This window comes from Helianthus annuus, chromosome 16, assembly GCF_002127325.2.
Source record: "Helianthus annuus cultivar XRQ/B chromosome 16, HanXRQr2.0-SUNRISE, whole genome shotgun sequence".
Lineage (NCBI taxonomy): Eukaryota > Viridiplantae > Streptophyta > Magnoliopsida > Asterales > Asteraceae > Helianthus > Helianthus annuus.
In genome coordinates this window covers 176180105-176198221 of record NC_035448.2, presented here as the reverse complement: position 1 = coordinate 176198221, position 18117 = coordinate 176180105, and the positions used below count along the sequence as shown (strand labels likewise).

Genomic DNA, 18117 nt, shown 5'->3' with positions numbered 1-18117 from the left:
TTTTCCTGTCATTTTCTTTCTTTTCCTTCCTTAAATGAAACTCGGGAACACGACATGTTTTATTTTCCTTTCTTTTCCTTCCTTAAATGAAACTCTGGAACACAAAATATTTTTACTTTCTTTCTGTTTCCTTTCATTTCCTTCCGTTAGTAAACTCTGGAAGATAGTGTAAAAGAAAGGAAATATTAAAGTAAATGATGTTGGTGCATTAAATTTTGTTATGTTCACATTTACACAAAGTCTATATATGTCACTCCTCCCAAAGAATCTTCCATTGCTCCTGTGCTCCCTCATTTTCTCCTCAACAAACACAAAGGTAATGCCACCATATCTCTCTCTCTCTCTCTCTCCCTAAAACACGCGGCTCTCTCTCCATAAATCTCTTTGTTTCTCTCTCACACAACTTTGTTCATATCTCCCACTATGTGTTTGTACTTTGTTTGATTGACTATTATTTAAATGGTACTTATCAATACTTCACTGAAATCTGCTGTATGGTTTTGTGTTTCTTGACCAATTGGTTGCTATATATTCATATTATGTTCTATGTGTTATTGATGATTTTGGTGTGTGTTCCATTTGAATTGAAGAGATATATGATGAATCTAACATCATATGTATAACTTAGCAGCTGCTGAAATCTGTCTTTAGTTTTATGAATTTAAATAATAAAATAAGAAAGTCCAAGTCTTGATCTTAATATTTATATTTACAGTCTTATAGTCTGCAACAACTTGATTTTATATAATTAGCTGTAATTATCATCTTATTTTAATCAATAAGTCTTGATCTTAAAACTTATATTTACAGTCTGCAAACAATTTTATTTTATATAATTAGCTGTGATTATCATATTTATTTTAATCAATAATATAAGCAATTTATTGTTTTCATCTCACTATTCTAAGATTCACTGAATGTTCAAAGTAATCATTCATGGTACACTATTGTTATTATTATTTTTTGTTTTTTCTACTTTTGTTTTGTACTAAAGTTAGTTACACTTGCACCATTAAAATGATACACTGGTATGCATCATTCATAAATGAAAATTATTTTTTATAATATAGTAATTTTCTTTTCTTGTTTTAATGTTAAAACTAAAAGACAAATATAATATAGTAATTTTCTTTTCTTGTTTTAATGTTAATACTAAAAGACAAAATATGTTCACGCCTCCTAAATCATGGGTTAATTCTCCAGCTGTCTTTTTAATTGTTTGATGATATTCATGGAAAATCTTGATATTTAACTCATTCTGTTTCTTAACCATTTTTGGAAGTGTGGCTCATTTGTATACAATCTATTTTAAACCATGTATTTTATGTGACATGCAATATTAATTTGTAATTAATATAGTGTTCTTGACATATATGTGGTGTGTATATCTACATGCATATATCTTCATATATGTATATATCATTGTCCCTACAACTTTTTGTTTACTTAACTGTAACACTCAAAACTGCATTATTAATAAAATCTCATTTTCATTTCCATTCTTAAGACAATTTCCTTTTAAACATCTGTTGCCAATTGATTGTAGAATCAAGAAAATGGAGAACAAATTCGATTCCGAAAAAGTGATTGAAGAATTTGAATCTTTAACCAAAGATGCAAAAAGGGTTCAAATTGAAACTTTAAAGAAAATCTTGCAAGAAAATTATGAAGCAGAATACTTGAAAAAATGGAATCTTGATGGCAGATTTGATCCCCAAACTTACACTTCTTGTGTTCCTGTTGTTACACACAAAGATCTTGAGCCTTATATTCAAAAGATTGCTGATGGTGCATCCTATCCTGTGCTTACTGGAAAACCAATAACCACCATTACATTAAGGTGAATATTATTCTGGTCACTGGAGATTGTAATCCGTTTTCGCGTGTTTTGGTTCTAATAATGAATTGTTTGCTTGTGTTTGTAGCTCTGGAACTACTCAAGGAAAGCCAAAGTTTGTACCTTACAATGACGAATTGACCGAAAACACAATGCAGATTTACCGGACTTCTTTCGCTTTCCGAAACAGGTATTTTGATTATATATGTACATATATAGAGGAAGGTTATATATGAAACCCTTAGTTATTGAGAAAACCCTAGAAACTCTAACTCCCAACATTTTTTTTTGAAAAAAATTACACAAATAATATACATATTTTTAAGGGTTTTGAGCAAAAAACAAAACAAAACAAAAAAGCGCCAACCAAATTTAAAAAAAACTAAACAAGTTTTTGTGTAACATATGTAACAGTCGTGTGTAACATATGTTAGAGTCCCAATATATATGTGTGTGTGTAAACTCATTAAGACTGTTATTGTAATTACTTGTAGGGCCTTTCCAATTGGAAATGGAAAAGCTTTGAGTTTCATATTTGGAAGCAAGCAATTCACAACCAAAGGTGGTTTACTCGCCGGAACCGCGACTACAAACGTATACCGTAGCGCACAGTTCAAGAAAACGATGAAGGCGATGCAAACCCCTTGTTGCAGCCCGGATGAAGTGATTTTCGCTCCGGATTTTCATCAATCTTTATATTGTCATTTACTTTGTGGACTTATTTTTCACGAAGAAATTCAGATCATATCGTCGACGTTCGCACATAGCATCGTCCATTCGTTTAGGACCTTCGAGCTAGTATGGGAAGAACTTTGTTCCGACATCCGAACTGGTGTTTTGTCGGCCAGAATCACGGTTGATTCGATAAGAACCGCCATGGCGAAGGTATTGAAACCGAACACCGAACTCGCTGACAAGATTTACAACAAGTGTTTAGGTTTAACCGATTGGAACGGATTGATCCCGGAACTGTTTCCCAATTGTAAGTACATTTATGCCATCATGACCGGGTCAATGGAGCCGTATTTGAAAAAACTACGGGTTTATGCTGGTGGAGTACGGTTGTTGAGTGCGGATTACGGGTCATCCGAAGGGTGGATCGGAGCTAATGTAAACCCCGATTTACCTCCTGAGATGACATCTTTCGCGGTTTTACCTAATATCGGGTATTTCGAATTCCTACCATTGACAAGCATCGATGAGTTAGATTCAATCGAGCCCAAACCAATCGGCTTAACCGATGTCCAACTTGGTGAAGAATACGAGGTTGTAGTCACCAACTTCGCGGGTTTGTATCGATACAGGCTAGGAGACGTGGTTAAGGTTATCGGGTTCCATAACTCGACCCCCAAACTCCAGTTTGTTTGTAGAAGAAACCTAATGCTCACCATAAACATCGATAAGAACACCGAAAAAGATTTACAATTATCGGTCGAAGCAGCTGCAAAACTTCTGGCAGCCGAAAAACTCGAAGTCCTTGACTTTACAAGCCATGTTGACCTGACCACCGATCCGGGCCACTATGTGATCTTTTGGGAAGTGAGTGGGGATGCAAGTGATGAGATTTTGAATGAATGTTGTAATTGTTTGGACAAGTCGTTTGTCGATGCGGGATATGTGAGCTCGAGAAAAGTCAACGCGATCGGGCCTCTTGAGCTCCGGGTTTTACGTAGGGGAACCTTTCAGAAGATTCTGGATCACTATGTCGGGTTAGGGTCCGCGTTGAACCAGTTCAAAACACCGCGTTGTGTGGGCCCGACTAACCCGAAAGTGTTGCAAATTCTTTGCAACAATGTTGTCAAGAGTTATGTTAGCAGTAGCTTTTGTTAAGGTAGTTTGTTGTGTTTTGTAATTTTATTTTAGAGTAAATTACTTTTTGAGTCTTCGTGTTTTAATGGTTTTAACCATTGGAGTCCAAAATCAAAATGTTTAACGCCCTGCATCCCTAGATGTTTTTTTATAACCATATGAGTCCTTTTGAGTCCAATTTGTTTAACAAAATTGGACTCAAACCGTTATAAGATGAACAAAATTGGACTCAAAACGTTATAAAATAAATGACTAGGGACTCAAGGCGTTAAACTTTTTTATTTTGGATTCAAGTGGTCAAAACCATTAAAACACAGGGATTCAAGTGATTCTCATAGATGGCTTGATATAATATATTTGAATTGTGTATATTTGAAATAAAACATCTCTTCTACATGTTTTGTTATTTTTATATCAGAACTTTAAATTTTTAGGCTAGACCTTTCTGGATGAACTGAATAATCAAACCGAAATAATTGAATCAGTTGAAAAACCAATATTTCAGTTATAACTTTTTGATAACTTGTTTTTAAAGTTTATATATATGGTTATGTGTATAGTTAATCGAATTACCGAACTAATAATTTTTTTTTTATTTGTATTTACTATTCTCTTATAAATAGCATGTTTTATGTTATGTTAAAAAATTTGTTACATTTTTTAAGTAAATATTTGTTCAATTATTATCATTTATAAATTAAAAAATTTGCTAATGCTTTATTTAACCTAACGTGTAATTAGATTTATTAATTGAAATTAGCTTGAATGGATCCACGTATAAATGACGCTACTGAAAATGACTCGATTATTTTTTTATTAATGTACAAAAATACATCTTAATAGATATATAGTTTTAACCATAACCATATGTTTAATCGATATAATATACATGATAAAAGGCTTTAGTCCCTTAGTGGAACTGTCCATTTATGCTTTGTGAGTTGTGCTTCCATAATATCACAATATCACCCACCTACACATCCACTTGGCCAGTGGCCACCCACAATATATCATAATATATATATAATTAAATAAATTATAATTAAATGTTCAACATAAAAATGGTAGGCAAGTATCTCAGTGGTCAAAGCTGAATCTAGAACAAAAAAATTGTGGTTGGTAAATTTGGTTTTTTCTTTTTAATTTCCAAATGAAATTATGGAATGACAAATCTATATCTATCTAGACCAAAAGTCAAAACAAACCCTTATTACCAAAGATTCTAAAAAGAGTAAACTGCCATTTTGGTCCTCGTGGTTTGGTCACTTTTGTCACTTTAATCCAAAACTCAAACTTTTTGCATCTGGGTCCCTGTGGTTTCAGTTTTATTGCCATTTTGGTCCAAAAATGAAATCATGTCATATTTGTCTTATAAAATCCTGCAATTTTGTCATTTTCCTCAGAGGCAAATCAGGTCATATTTGTCTTATAAAATTTGGTATTTATTTATAAAAAGAAACATTTTGCCCTTGCGAAAAAATGACAAAATTTACAGGATTTTATAAGACAAATATGACATGATTTCATTTTTGGACCTAAATGGCAATAAAACTGAAACCACAGGGACCCAGATGCAAAAAGTTTGAGTTTTGGACTAAAGTGGCAAAAGTGACCAAACCACAAGGACCAAAATGACAGTTTACTCTTCTAAAAATCTCAAAAGGGTATTTTGGTCAGATCATCCATTTTTATGTTTGTCTCAACTCCTAAACCTGAAAGATTGTCTATGATTGCAGGAATATCTTCTTGCAAACCAGCAGCTAAGACCTACAACATTAAAGAGTTGCAATAAATACAAATACATAATTAGCCAAAACAATCACTTTCTCAATATAAATAAGTTGTTAAAATTACCATTTTGCCCTCGTCTTTACGACTTTTTATAACTTCCAGAGGCCATTCGCTAACCAGCTTCTCAAGTTCCGCCATTATATCCTGCCGTTTCCCCTCTGGTAATGTCTATCAAACGTGTAAAATGACAATATTGCCCAGAGCGATAAACTGCGGTAACATCATTTGCTTTCAAGAGTTTAATTACATCCAGCATGAGATTAACATCATCGTGTCGTTTAGCATACAGCTGCGGTAACATGACATTAAATCCGTCGAGATATCAACTTAAAGTAAAAAATTAAACGGGATTACAAGAAATAAAATACCAGTATGCTGTTAGCAAATGCAACACTAGGAGTCAGTCCATACACATTGTGCTTCCGTAACGTCTTCTTTCCTAATGTAGGCATGTAAAATGATTAAGGTCCTATTCGTATGCAACTAAACATTTTCACTTAACGGGCCTCATGAGTCAAAAAATATAGATATGATTTTGAGTATCGTTTATTTGACATGAAGATAACTGACGATATCACTTTCTTTAAATCGTCATTTTCAGGGTCTCTTTTCACAATTAATTGTATCACAAAAATGGGATCCACGATCACTTAATCATGCTCCTCACGTCATAAATGCCGAGCCCACTAAACAAAAACGTCGTTTTGTATATCGAGTCATTGACGTATTACACCATACCAAACTCGATAGCCTCTGCTCGTACACAAGCCTTGGATACTTCCCGGCAAAGATTATCGTTAAAATTCTCGAAAATTCGGAGATTTGATAGCCTCTGCAATTGAAAACAAATTCAATTACTTGTATTATAAGATAAAGATTTGAATTTCCATTAGCTATAATAAATCAAGACTATATAACTAACAAAGAAGTTTGATGTCTTCACGATTTTCACATTTTTCGATAAGAGTCCACAACCAATTGTTTGGAGGTGCTGTTCTTTGTTCTAACACCGATTAGAGTAACTTATCATGTAATTCCTTAGCGGCCTCTGCAGTGAAACAAATAACAAAATGATGATAAGATTTTCTTGAAAAATAAATTATGAACCTAATAATGCAGTCAAGATAACTACCTGTAGGGCCCACTTGTATTGTATTAGCGTCTGAAGAGTGTAGTGCCTTTGATAGCATCATTGAGCATGCAGGACGTTGAATCTCGTGTTGTTGATTTTTAAAAGCATGTGGGACGAGATTTTCACTAAAGATTCCTGCACGTTTAAAGGGTCGGATCTTGAACTTTTGGTTTCTCAAAATAATGAAGATACAATAACAAATTAAAAACATCCATAAGTAACCATCAAAAAGAATTGATAACATTGGTTTTAATACAGATGATTCTCCTATTTTGTTATTATTAGTCTATTACTTGCTATCATATATACCTGAATAATAGTCAAGGACTGACTACAATAAATTATATGTCTAGTCAAACGTTGCATTTAATCAGGATAACAGGTGGTGTTTATTTGTGGCTTAACTGGCTAAGTCACTTAGATTGGTATCCACATTAAGTCGCATATTCTCCCACATTCATGTTGAATAACAATAATAATTCAATACCACCTATTCCTGAATCCTGATAGTCAAACAGCATGTATCTATCTGTATCGTCAAAAGCGCACTAGGCGCGGAAGCACAGGGAAAGCGGCTAGCCTCAGTAGGCACTGTTTCTGGCAATGAGGCGCGTTTTCCAACCAAGTTCCAGCCAGAAAACGTCTGAACTTGTTTGAACATGTTAAAAAAAACAAGCCTGGAATCAAGGTTTAAAAGAACAGACACGAGTTTCGAGGTGTTTTCCCTTCGCCTCACGAGGCATAAGCCTCGAGGCGGTATTAATAAATAAATATAAAAATTATATATATTATAAAAATGATAATACTAACTAATTTCATCATAAGATTCATCAAAATCATCAAAAACATACATAAAAAGACATGAAATGCTTGAAATTGACACAAAAAGTCAAAAACAACTATGAAAATCCCATGAGGCGCACCTGAGGCGCAGCCTTTCTTAGCGCCTCAGCCCCTCTGAGGCACATATGCAGTAAAAAACCCATGAGGCGCGCCTCATACTCGTTTTTTGGCCGTTTCACCTCGAGGCGCGCGCCTCAAGCGTTTTTTAAAACCATGCCTGGAATTAACCTAAAGGCTAAAACAACCTAAACAAGCCTGAAACTATGCGGTTAATATCGGTGATATATCGGTCCCCTAGAAAAATATCAGTGTCAAATATCGGTACCGATATAACCGATATATCACCGATATATCACTGAATTATTATTGCTATAGATATATAAATTCTGCATGATATTAAAATTACCGATATCCCACCGATATCTCAGCGAGATAACCTATATCTCAAATATCGTTCCTTGAGCGATATCTGATATTTTACCGCATTAACTGCATAGGCCTGAAACATGTCTAAAATTCCCTAAAAATGGTATTTTTATACTATGTCCCTCCGCTTAAAAAATCTCCGACTTTTTAAGCGCCTTGAGTGCGTATTGCACCTTTGACAACATAGGTATATATTGTAGACTTGTGCACCGAAAGTCAAACAACCTTGTTCGGTTTAGTAAACAAACATGCCCTAACAATGTGTTACTATTTCTTGTATTTCAAATTTAGAAGCATAACCGAGCCAGTATAAGATGGAACAATGTGTTAGAAATAAAAATAGATCCTCACAACCAAGTCTAGAATCAAAATTCCATCTAGAGATAGTTTGAACAAGAAATAAACATGAAATTTAATCAGTTAATATAGTAATAGTTTCATACAAACCTGCATCACCTCGAAACTTTAACGAAGTATGATAAGAACATGAAAGCAGGCGTTTAATCGGCCTCAACCGCGAGTGCTGCCTTGACACCTAAAACAAAATGTAACAAACACCAATTTAATTATATAAACAGAATGATAGATTATGTTATAAAATTAGTCAACTGAATGCACAAATATCAGGTAACAAACATTACACAACATAGATTTTCCACATTTAATAGATTCAATTCTGTAATACTGTCCTAGTGTTCATCATAACTTAACAAATCATTCAAACCAAATGAACATGAATCTGGTAGCAAAATGCAGGAATTTATTATTTAAAGATCTATGAAGAGTGAACAAACCTCTACAAGAAGGCGTCTAAAACCCATTTGGTTTATAAACCCCCCACAGAAATCTTGATCAAATGTTGCCCCTTTTTAACTTGGATTCTGCAACTGTCTTTTGTTCCGACTTCAGATTATTCAGACATTTGGACAGCCATGGGCCTATAAGGCTAACTATGGCCCAAATATTTTGTTAAAAACTACGTGACTAGAGTCTGGTTTGGGCCCAAACCGAACCGGTTTTCGGTTAAAATGGGCCCACCGGTTTGGGCCAGCTGTTCGGGTTATAAACCGATTTTACTGTTGAAAAACCCAATCCACTCAAAATGATTTGGATCGGCTTCAAACTGGTGTGGAGCATTAATACCGGGTTTTTTTTCGTGCCCAAATCTATTCGGGTAGAACTGGTTCTTAACACCAAAGTTCCAAACCTGTGCCAAACCATTGGGTGAAAATTAAAAACAAAAAAAAAAGTTGGCTACTTACCATGGGGGTGAGCGTGTGCGAGTGCTAGATGTATGGTATAGTGACGGAACTAGCCTAAAAAGTTAGGGGTATCCTATTTTTTTTAGGATCAGGGGTATCCTTTATATAACAGAAACGGAGTTGAGTGACATTTTTACACTACGAAAATAAGTTAAGGGGTATTTTTACACTACGGAGACGAGGTTGAGGGGTAGTCTGTGCTACCCCTATTAACACTCTAAGTCCGCCCCTGATAAGGTAATTAGAAAATTAGAAAAAGTAAATAAGAAAAATAATAGGGAAAATTACCAACCAAAGACCAAAATGACTTGTGAAAATAGTCAGCTCATGTCTCCTTGGAATGGGCCATCATGCGTGGAATGAGTGTTTCAAGCATGGGATGAGTCTTTGGAGCGAAACCCAATAAAAAACGGACACATGGCAATGGGATGGGTCTTTGGAGCGAGGCATCATGCACAGGATGCGTTCGGAGAATTTCTGAAGCGTCCGGCGAGTTGCAGATTTTCTGGCGAGTTTCTGAAACGTTGTCTGGCGAGTTTCCGCTGTAGCATTCACTATTCGCGGTGCATGTTTTCTCTGTTTGTCGTGGGTGGTTGTGATGACAGTTTTTGTGTGTAAAACTCGTAGCTGGCGAATGTTGAGATGAGACTATGTGAGTTTTAGGTGTTGATGGTGGAGTTTTGGAAAGAATTTGGCGGTAAGCAGTGGAGTTGTCAATGCCATTAATGGTGATTCTGATCTTTAGTTTGATTTTTTTTGTTGTATGTAAGGATTATCTTTTAATCTTGATTTTGTACAATTTTGTGACGAGAAAGAAAAGGAAATCCTAGCTTACACGTAACGATAAAGAAACACAAGGTGTAACTTGCCGGACCACATTTCAGAAACTCGCCGGAAACCTGCAACTCGTCAGACGCTTCAAAAATTTTCCGGACGCATCCCGTGCATGATGCCTCGCTCCAAAGACGCATCCCGTGCTTGAAAGAGTCATCTCATGCTTAAAAGACTCATCTTATGCCTGAAAGACTCATCACATGCTCAAAAGACGCATCTCATGCTTAAAAGACTCATCCCACACATAATGCCCCGTTCCAGAAGGGCATGATGAGCTGGCTATTTTCGCAAGTCATTTTAATCTTTGACCATTTTGGTAATTTTCCCAAAATATAAAGTAGATGATGCATACGAATTAAAATCTAGTTGTTAACAACATGTCTCGATAACCACCTCATACTATGTTTTGTATTTACAGAATAAGTGAATAACAACCTCATATAAAGTGAATAACCAACAAGACAACAACTACTTTGGTCCAGAAACTGTAGAACCACAAGACAATGGCCGCTCAGGCTGTGGAGGGCGCAGCAGTGACGGCTCTGCGAACAGTATTCCAGCGTGTTCGTCAGGCGGCAGAGAGATCCGGTCGGGTGGCCGATGACGTGCGTGTGGTGGCAGTCAGCAAGACCAAACCTGTATCTCTCATTCGACAAGTCTACGATGCCGGACACCGCTGTTTCGGGGAAAACTATGTTCAAGAATTCATCGAAAAGGCTCCTCAGGTCAGGTTGTCTTTTTTAGAATCTTGTAAGCTGGACCTGGACTGGATCTAATAATAATAATAGCATTTTTGCATCCATGTAATCTTTTGCAGCTTCCTCAAGACATTGACTGGCACTTTATTGGGCATTTACAGAGCAATAAAGCAAAATCCCTTATTGGTAATTCAAAATTACCTTTGCTAGTTGAATCTTGAAATTGGTCCATGGTTAAAGAAACTAGGAATATTGGATTTTAGGGCTATAAACTAACCGAACGTTCAACCAACAGTTAGTGAACCGGAAGTTCGTTCGTTTAATTAATGAACGAACATGAACAAGAAACTCCGTTCCGTTAGTTAAATGAACGAACACGAATAAATGTCTCATTTGTTCAATTACGTTCATGAACGTTCGGTAATGTGTTGGTGAACATTCGTTGTTCATGTTAGTTTGTTTATGTTGTTTGTTAAAGATTTGTTAGCATGTATTTATTTTATCTAAACTTTTTATATGCTTTAGTTCTTATTTATCTCATTGTCCAAAAAAAAAAAATAGGAACCCCTTCTCCACCTTGTTTATGTATTTCCTTCTCATTATTCATATCAAAAAATACCATCAACTTTCGTTCAACGATTAAGGCTTCAAGGTCTAGTGCCGTTCCCTCTCACCATCCACCTCTAGCCACCGTCGTCTTCGCTGATTTTATTTGTGGTCGTGAACCATTCGTGAACACGTTCCTTTCCTTAATGAATGAACACAAACATAAAATCCTGTTCGGTAAGCATTCATGAACTGTTTGTGAACACATTATATCCTTAACAAACGAACACGAACAAGGCCTTGTTCGTTTTCGTTCGGTTCGTTTACAACTCTATTGGATTTTAATATTGAAACGACATACCGAAGGTGTTTAACTACGTCACAATTCGGTGGTGGTTTTAAAATCTCAAACGAAGTTATGTGAATAGTTATAATGAAAATGAGTTTGTATGTATGCCTCTAAAGAAGTGGATTTGTTTTCTTGCATCCAGCGGCTGTTCCAAATCTGTCAATGGTCCAAGGCGTAGATAACGAGAAGGTAGTTTTCTTCTAGTCTAGTTTACTGTTTTAAGGACGTAAATGACACGCAATTACAACAATCTTGCTTTTGGGTTCACAGATTGCAAATCACCTTGATCGTGCAGTTTCAAGCATCGGCAGGAGGCCTTTGCCAGTTATGGTCCAAGTCAATACCAGTGGAGAGATATGTAAGTGAAAACCATAGTTTATGGTCTTAAAAATACTCATACAATTGCACTCATAGCAAGCTATTGTTAAGGTCTGGGGTGGGTAGGATCAGTGGCGGAGCTTGAACAGAAACTCGGTTGCTCCTTCTGACTGAGACCCCTTGCTCAAAAAACCTTACCTTCCAATTGTAGACTTTAGTGCTTAAATGGGTTGATTACAACTGTTCATTGTGACACTATTACAGCGAAATCCGGTATTGAACCATCGCATTGTATAGAGCTCGTGAAGCATGTTAAATTTGGTTGTCCAAACCTCGTGTTTTCTGGCTTAATGACTATTGGAATGCCAGATTACACATCCACTCCAGAGAACTTTAAGGTAAATCTTAGGTACAGCTTTGATATAGTTAATTAATTTATTTACTTTTTTTTTTTTAATTTTGGATTTGGATTTACAGACTCTGTCTAGATGCAGAGTTGAGATCTGCAGGGAACTTGGGATGCCAGAAAACCAGTGTGAACTATCAATGGGCATGTCTGGTGACTTTGAGCTAGCGGTAAGTTTATTTTTTTTGACCCGTTAGATATAAAACATAACCTTATATGATTTTTTTTTTCATAAGTAAACGGACTAACGTCTCCAACTCCACAAAACTTGAGTTGCAAATTCAAGTCTTTTTCATCAAAAAAGTAGAGCTTGGGTTTAGTGTAACTTGATTAATAAGATATCCGTGTATCCGCAGATTGAAATGGGCAGCACAAACGTAAGAATCGGGTCAACCATTTTCGGTCCTAGGGATTATTCAAAGAAACAACAGCAACAATAAGGGTGTTGCTTCCACTGTTTGATAATGTTACAAAAATAGGTTATAATTGGCCTGGTTGATGTATACAATCTTGTTTGTAATATACACATTGAAGTTAAGAATGTATCACAAAGATACACATAGTTATATTTTTTAAATCTGTCACTTATCCTCGTCCATAGAATCTCGACCGACATCAAGTTGCTTCAGTCTCTTGATTCAGACTCAAAACTAGACTCCAACACTTCGCCTTTGATCACCACCAGCACCCGTATGCTTCGCCTTTAATCTCCTCTAGCACCCGTATGCTTCGCCTTTTTATAACTTCAACAGGCCATAAGCTAACTAGCTTCTCAAGCTGCGCCATTATATCTGGTCTTTTCCCCTCCGGTAATAGACATTATCGAGTAATAACATGAATGACAATATTGCCGGAGCAATAATTTCAATTTTTATAAAATGTGTGGGGATTAGAGCTGCAAACGAATCGAACGAACACGAATAAGACCTTGTTCGTGTTTGTTTGTTAAGAAATATATGTGTTCACCAATTGTTCATGAACACTTACCGAACGAGATTTTATATTCGTGTTCGTTTGATAATTCTAAGCAACGAATGTCGATGAACACAAATGAAAACACGCGAACACAAACAAGCGTTCATGAACGGAATATATAGCACATCGACACTTATTAAATATTTTATTTGTCGGAATTTTGAAGTATTTAAATAAAAATAAAAACTAAAGACACTGATGAACTATTGAACACAATCGAAAATGTTATCGAACGTTCACGAACATAAATGAACGAACACGCCCTCTGTTCATGTTCATTCATTTAACTAAACGAACGAAATTTCTTGTTTGTGTTCGTTTGTTTAATAAACGAATGAACACAAACGCACTTCCCGCCGAACGGTTCACGAACTGTTCGCTGAACGTTTAGCTCCTTTGCAACCCTAGTGGGGACCAAGAAAGGGAAAGGAAATGTAAATAATACCTGAGTGACTACTTGAATTATTACGGTTAACTTATTGACTTTTCTAAAAAGTTAATAAAGAGAGATGATATTTGGATGACTCAAAGAACTTTGGTAAATGACTTTTTAATACAAGGAAAATAAGTTATTTTAAGAAACTCCTTATAACTTTTGAGGTTATAATTACAAAAATACCCTCATCATTTGCCTAAAAAAACTCCTCACCCACACAACTTTCTATGACTTTTTGATCATTTTACAGAATAAGCTAAGTCAAATACTTTTTAAAAAACATTTTATTGACTTATTGACTTTCCCCACCATATAAGTCAATCCAAACACTTTTTAAAAAACTTCTTTTAAATAGGTCATAAGTCAATAAGTCATTTTGACAAAAAAAAAATCCTTTTTACACCCCCGTAAAGTCATAAACTATGTGACTAGAGTCTGGTTTGGGGCCAAATCGAACCGGTTTTTTTGTTAAAATGAGGTAACCTGTTTGGGTCAGCCGTTCATTTTATACACCAATTTTGGGGTTGAAAAACCCAACCCACTCAAAACGATTTGGATCGACCTCAAACCGTTGTGGAGAATTAAAACCAATTTTTTATATTCCCGAACCTACGTCAAACCACCGGTTTGGGTCAGGGCCCAAACGGCCAAACCGGTTTTTTAACACCTAAGTACGTCTATTTTTTTTATTTATTGTTTATGCTTTAAAAAATTAAGTGAACACAAAAAAAGTTGTTTGGAAAGTAAAATTCTAAAAAATAATAACTCTATATTTCAAACTTGATATCAAGTTTTCAATGTTTAGTACAACTAGAAAAGATGAACATATTAGAATATGTTTTTGATGTGGTTATCTTATTAAACTATTAAAAGAAATCGTCATGTGAGGCGATCCATGCCACTATGAAATTGTGTAGTTTGGTTGAATGGATCAAATTAATCCTTGTATAACGCCATTTTTATATACTGAAGTTTTAATGGTCAACATGATTACTATTAATTATCTTAATGTGTTAGTGTGTTACTTCTCTGTTTTAATTTGTTATGTTATTAAAAACTAATGTTACTTTATTTACTATTAAACAATAAATAGTTAAATTTGATGTTTTTAGTTTCTGAAATCTATACTATATAATAAAAGAAACCACTTTGAAGACACTTGTCATCATATTAGAGCATCTCTTATAGATAATTATTATTTTAATTTAATATTTTCTAATTAATTATAGATAACCCTTTTATTAAATATTATTTAAATTAATATCTTATGGATAATTATTATTTAGTTTAATCTTTTTCTCCTTTATAATATTATTTAGAGACAAAATACGATTTTGGCCCCTGTGGTTATATCATTTTTACCCTTTTAACCCAAAAAAAGATTTTTTTAATATCTGAGCCCCCAACTTTTTTTTCTAATTCTTTTGACCCCTAACACTAACCCCATCCATTAAATGTTATGGGCCAAAAGGGTTAAAAAAGACGTATTTTTATCACTTTTACCCTTTTAGCCCAAAAATGATTTTTTTAACATCTAAGCACTCAACGTCTTCTTTTCTAACCCTTTTGGCCCCTAACACTTTTAGCCCAAAAATGATTTTTTTTAACATCTAATCCCTCAACGTCTTCTTTTCTAACCCTTTTGGCCCCTAACACTAACCTCATTCATCAAATGTTAGGGGCCAAAAGGGTTAAAAAAAGACGTTAGGGGCCACAAATGTTAGAAAAAAGACGTTGGGGGTTTAAATATTAAAAAAAAATCTTTTTTGGGCTAAACGGGTAAAAGTGATATAACCACGGGAGCCAAAATCGTAATTTTATTATTTGATGTATAAAATTAGATTTATTCAATTCATACAATAGACGAGGTTTTTTAAGGATATATATATTTTTTATTATTTAGTACAGAAAATTACATTTATTCAAACCGTGTAATACGCATATTTTTAAAAATGTAATTTTTTTATTATTTAGTATATAAAATTACATTTATTCAACCCGTGTAATAAATAAGGTTTTTTAAAGATGTATTATTTTATTATTTGGTAAACAATATTATATTTATTCAACTCGTGTAATACACGTGGTTTTAAAAATATAACTTTTTTATTTGGTATATAAAATTACATTTACTCAACCTGTACAATATTGTTCTTATAAATATAACTTTTATTATTTAATATATAAAATTATATTTATTCAACTCGTGCAATAAAGAAGGTTTTTAAAGATATATTGTTTTATTATTTAGTATATAAAATTTATTTATTCAACCCGTGTAATACACGGGGTTATAACCTAATTAAATATTATATTAGAAAATTAGAGAAAGTATTTAAGAAAATTTTAGACTACATACGAACTAAAAGTTTAGACAGATATTGTAAGCTGTCTTAATTCACCAAATAGTAATAAAGTAATCGATTGATCTGTTGAGTGTTGCCTATTTTTTAATCACATGTTTGAATACTATTAAAAAAATATTGATTTCTTAAATAATATATCGATTTAACTGAACAAATAAACGCTACAAATGATTTATTCTAAATCCTCTGGAGAAGTTGTTTTCATTACATAATAAAACATTAAAAAATAAGGTATTACATCATTTAAAAAATTACAATATGACGTATATTTACATTTTATAAATAAAAATAACGAGTTGACATAATTTTAGAAAATTAAAATAGCTTTTATTTTTTTTAAACATAAATTGTTGTTTATCACACACATATAAAATAGAGCACCTACCATGCAACGTTTTTCACTCCATGTACGTCAGGCGTGGACTAATCCTCATCATAGGTGATTGTCACTTAATGTTGTTCGATGGATGACCTTTGATGGGGTTGTAACTGGGATGAGCAAATGGTATTAGGTATCGGTATCGAATTTTTTAAACTGAAACATTTGCGGTATTGACTTTTAGCGTTTTTGGTACCGATATCAGTACCCATTTTTGAAGATTTTCGATACCAGTTGGTACCAAACTCAAATCCTTCGTTTGTACCACATTTTGGATTCCATTGTAAAACTCTTTAAGAACCTCCTACAATCCCCCGTAAATGGCTATAAGGTTGTGTGTAATAGGTATGATAAAACTGATCACATCACTGCAGGGTGGTTAGACTCTATAAATATGTTTAATGGTTTCAGATAAAAATTAAATCTCTATATAAAAAATTAGTGTGAAGTGTGTGAATGTGATTGGTCAAAAATGCCTTCACTTTTCACCCCCGCCTCACACTCATTGCTCGCCCCATCAAGGGCGGACTTACTTGGATCCGTGGGTGGGCGGGCGCACCCCATAAACTTTTGGTTTTATAAGTATATATACGATTCAATTTTGACTCCGCACCCCATGAAAATTTGACTCCGCATCCCATGAAATTGATAATGAAAGAATAGTGGAAGTAAAATGTGTTTGAACTAAAAGAAAACAGAGTAAAAATGGTGTTCACCGGATTAGTTGCAGGTGGGGCAAAATGTTAGAGAAGAAGACCTTATTTAGAATAAGGGCAACTTTGTAATTCTACGTACTCAAAATTCTTGTTGCAGGATGGCACGTGATCCTTTCCCTCATTATTTTACATACTCATTATTTTTTACTTTTTTTATCTTATTAAATTATTAGTTTGGTTAAAGATCCATATCTCTCGATATAAATTATATATGTATTCTATATCATTTCTATTTGAAATGATCCTAAAAAACTCAAATTAAATGTCACTAAGGTAAATGATTGATACAAATGTAAAAAATGTATATTAGGAGTCCTTGATTAAAATTTTCTAGTTTTGTCTCTTGATTAATTTTTTTTGTTCTAGGCTTTTGTTGTTTCATTTAAAGTTTTGTTTGTTTAAATGATTAGCAACAAGTAATCAACATTTAAAACTAGGGCTTGAATATTTGAAACTTAAAATTGAAAATTATAGACTATGGTTGATGATTGTTTAAGTGTTTAGCGTTGTTTCATGGACTTATGGAGCGATTTATATGTGAAAGGAACCATGAGTAGATATCTTATGGAACGATTTCTCAAGATGAAAGGGATTGAGAATTTAAGTGATAGTTGTATATGAAAGACTTGCTGAGGAAAGTCGCTCTAGATGATATTTTGGATAGATTTAAAAAAATGAAAACCGTAGGGCCCAATTTTAAATATGTTTGTAATGACATTTAACACTTTGACGTGTTTTTGATAAATATTTAAATTTTAGTTTGATGTTCTTTTATTTTAAATGACTCGACCCGACTTGCTATAAAGTATAAACCGAATTTTTTTATATAGCTAGGGGATTAAAATATTTAAAAATATTTCGCACCCCCAAAAAAAAATTTATGGGTCCACCACTACGCCCATCCCATCCACCAGCTCATCACACCCCGAAAGTCGAACACCCCCCACACACACAAGGAGGAGTGTTCCACGTCTTTTTGAGCTGATTTGGTGGT

The 18117-nt window shown here is 34.2% G+C and overlaps 2 protein-coding genes across 3 annotated transcripts; both read left to right on the top strand.

Annotated features, from left to right (window-relative positions):
* The first annotated feature begins 237 nt into the window (after window positions 1–237).
* Window positions 238–4042, top strand: LOC110917855 (jasmonoyl--L-amino acid synthetase JAR6). 2 transcript variants are annotated; one of them, XM_035984918.1, is made up of 4 exons: window positions 238–316; window positions 1547–1840; window positions 1926–2027; window positions 2332–4042. In XM_035984918.1, the coding sequence occupies exons 2-4, from the start codon at window positions 1557–1559 to the stop codon at window positions 3665–3667; spliced, it is 1722 nt and encodes a 573-aa protein (XP_035840811.1). In that variant the 5' UTR covers window positions 238–316; window positions 1547–1556; the 3' UTR covers window positions 3668–4042. The 2 variants fall into 2 exon arrangements, with proteins under 2 accessions (XP_035840811.1, XP_022017985.1); XM_022162293.2 differs by lacking the exon at window positions 238–316 and adding an exon at window positions 357–462.
* Window positions 4043–10335: 6293 nt separating this feature from the next.
* On the top strand, window positions 10336–12828 carry LOC110917854 (pyridoxal phosphate homeostasis protein). The gene is made up of 7 exons (XM_022162292.2): window positions 10336–10659; window positions 10752–10818; window positions 11670–11716; window positions 11798–11885; window positions 12110–12243; window positions 12323–12421; window positions 12608–12828. The coding sequence occupies exons 1-7, from the start codon at window positions 10438–10440 to the stop codon at window positions 12689–12691; spliced, it is 741 nt and encodes a 246-aa protein (XP_022017984.1). The 5' UTR covers window positions 10336–10437; the 3' UTR covers window positions 12692–12828.
* Window positions 12829–18117: the final 5289 nt, after the last annotated feature.

What these genes read in the sequence shown, in the direction of transcription:
- LOC110917854 (XM_022162292.2), top strand. Translation starts at nt 10,438, where the DNA reads ATGGCCGCTCAGGCTGTGGAGGGCGCAGCAGTGACGGCTCTGCGAACA. An exon ending in TCATCGAAAAGGCTCCTCAG is followed by an intron (nt 10,660 to 10,751) that starts GTCAGGTTGTCT and finishes AATCTTTTGCAG; the next exon opens with CTTCCTCAAGACATTGACTG. An exon ending in CTGGTGACTTTGAGCTAGCG is followed by an intron (nt 12,422 to 12,607) that starts GTAAGTTTATTT and finishes GTGTATCCGCAG; the next exon opens with ATTGAAATGGGCAGCACAAA.
- LOC110917855 (XM_035984918.1), top strand. Translation starts at nt 1,557, where the DNA reads ATGGAGAACAAATTCGATTCCGAAAAAGTGATTGAAGAATTTGAATCT. An exon ending in ATAACCACCATTACATTAAG is followed by an intron (nt 1,841 to 1,925) that starts GTGAATATTATT and finishes TTGTGTTTGTAG; the next exon opens with CTCTGGAACTACTCAAGGAA. An exon ending in TCTTTCGCTTTCCGAAACAG is followed by an intron (nt 2,028 to 2,331) that starts GTATTTTGATTA and finishes AATTACTTGTAG; the next exon opens with GGCCTTTCCAATTGGAAATG.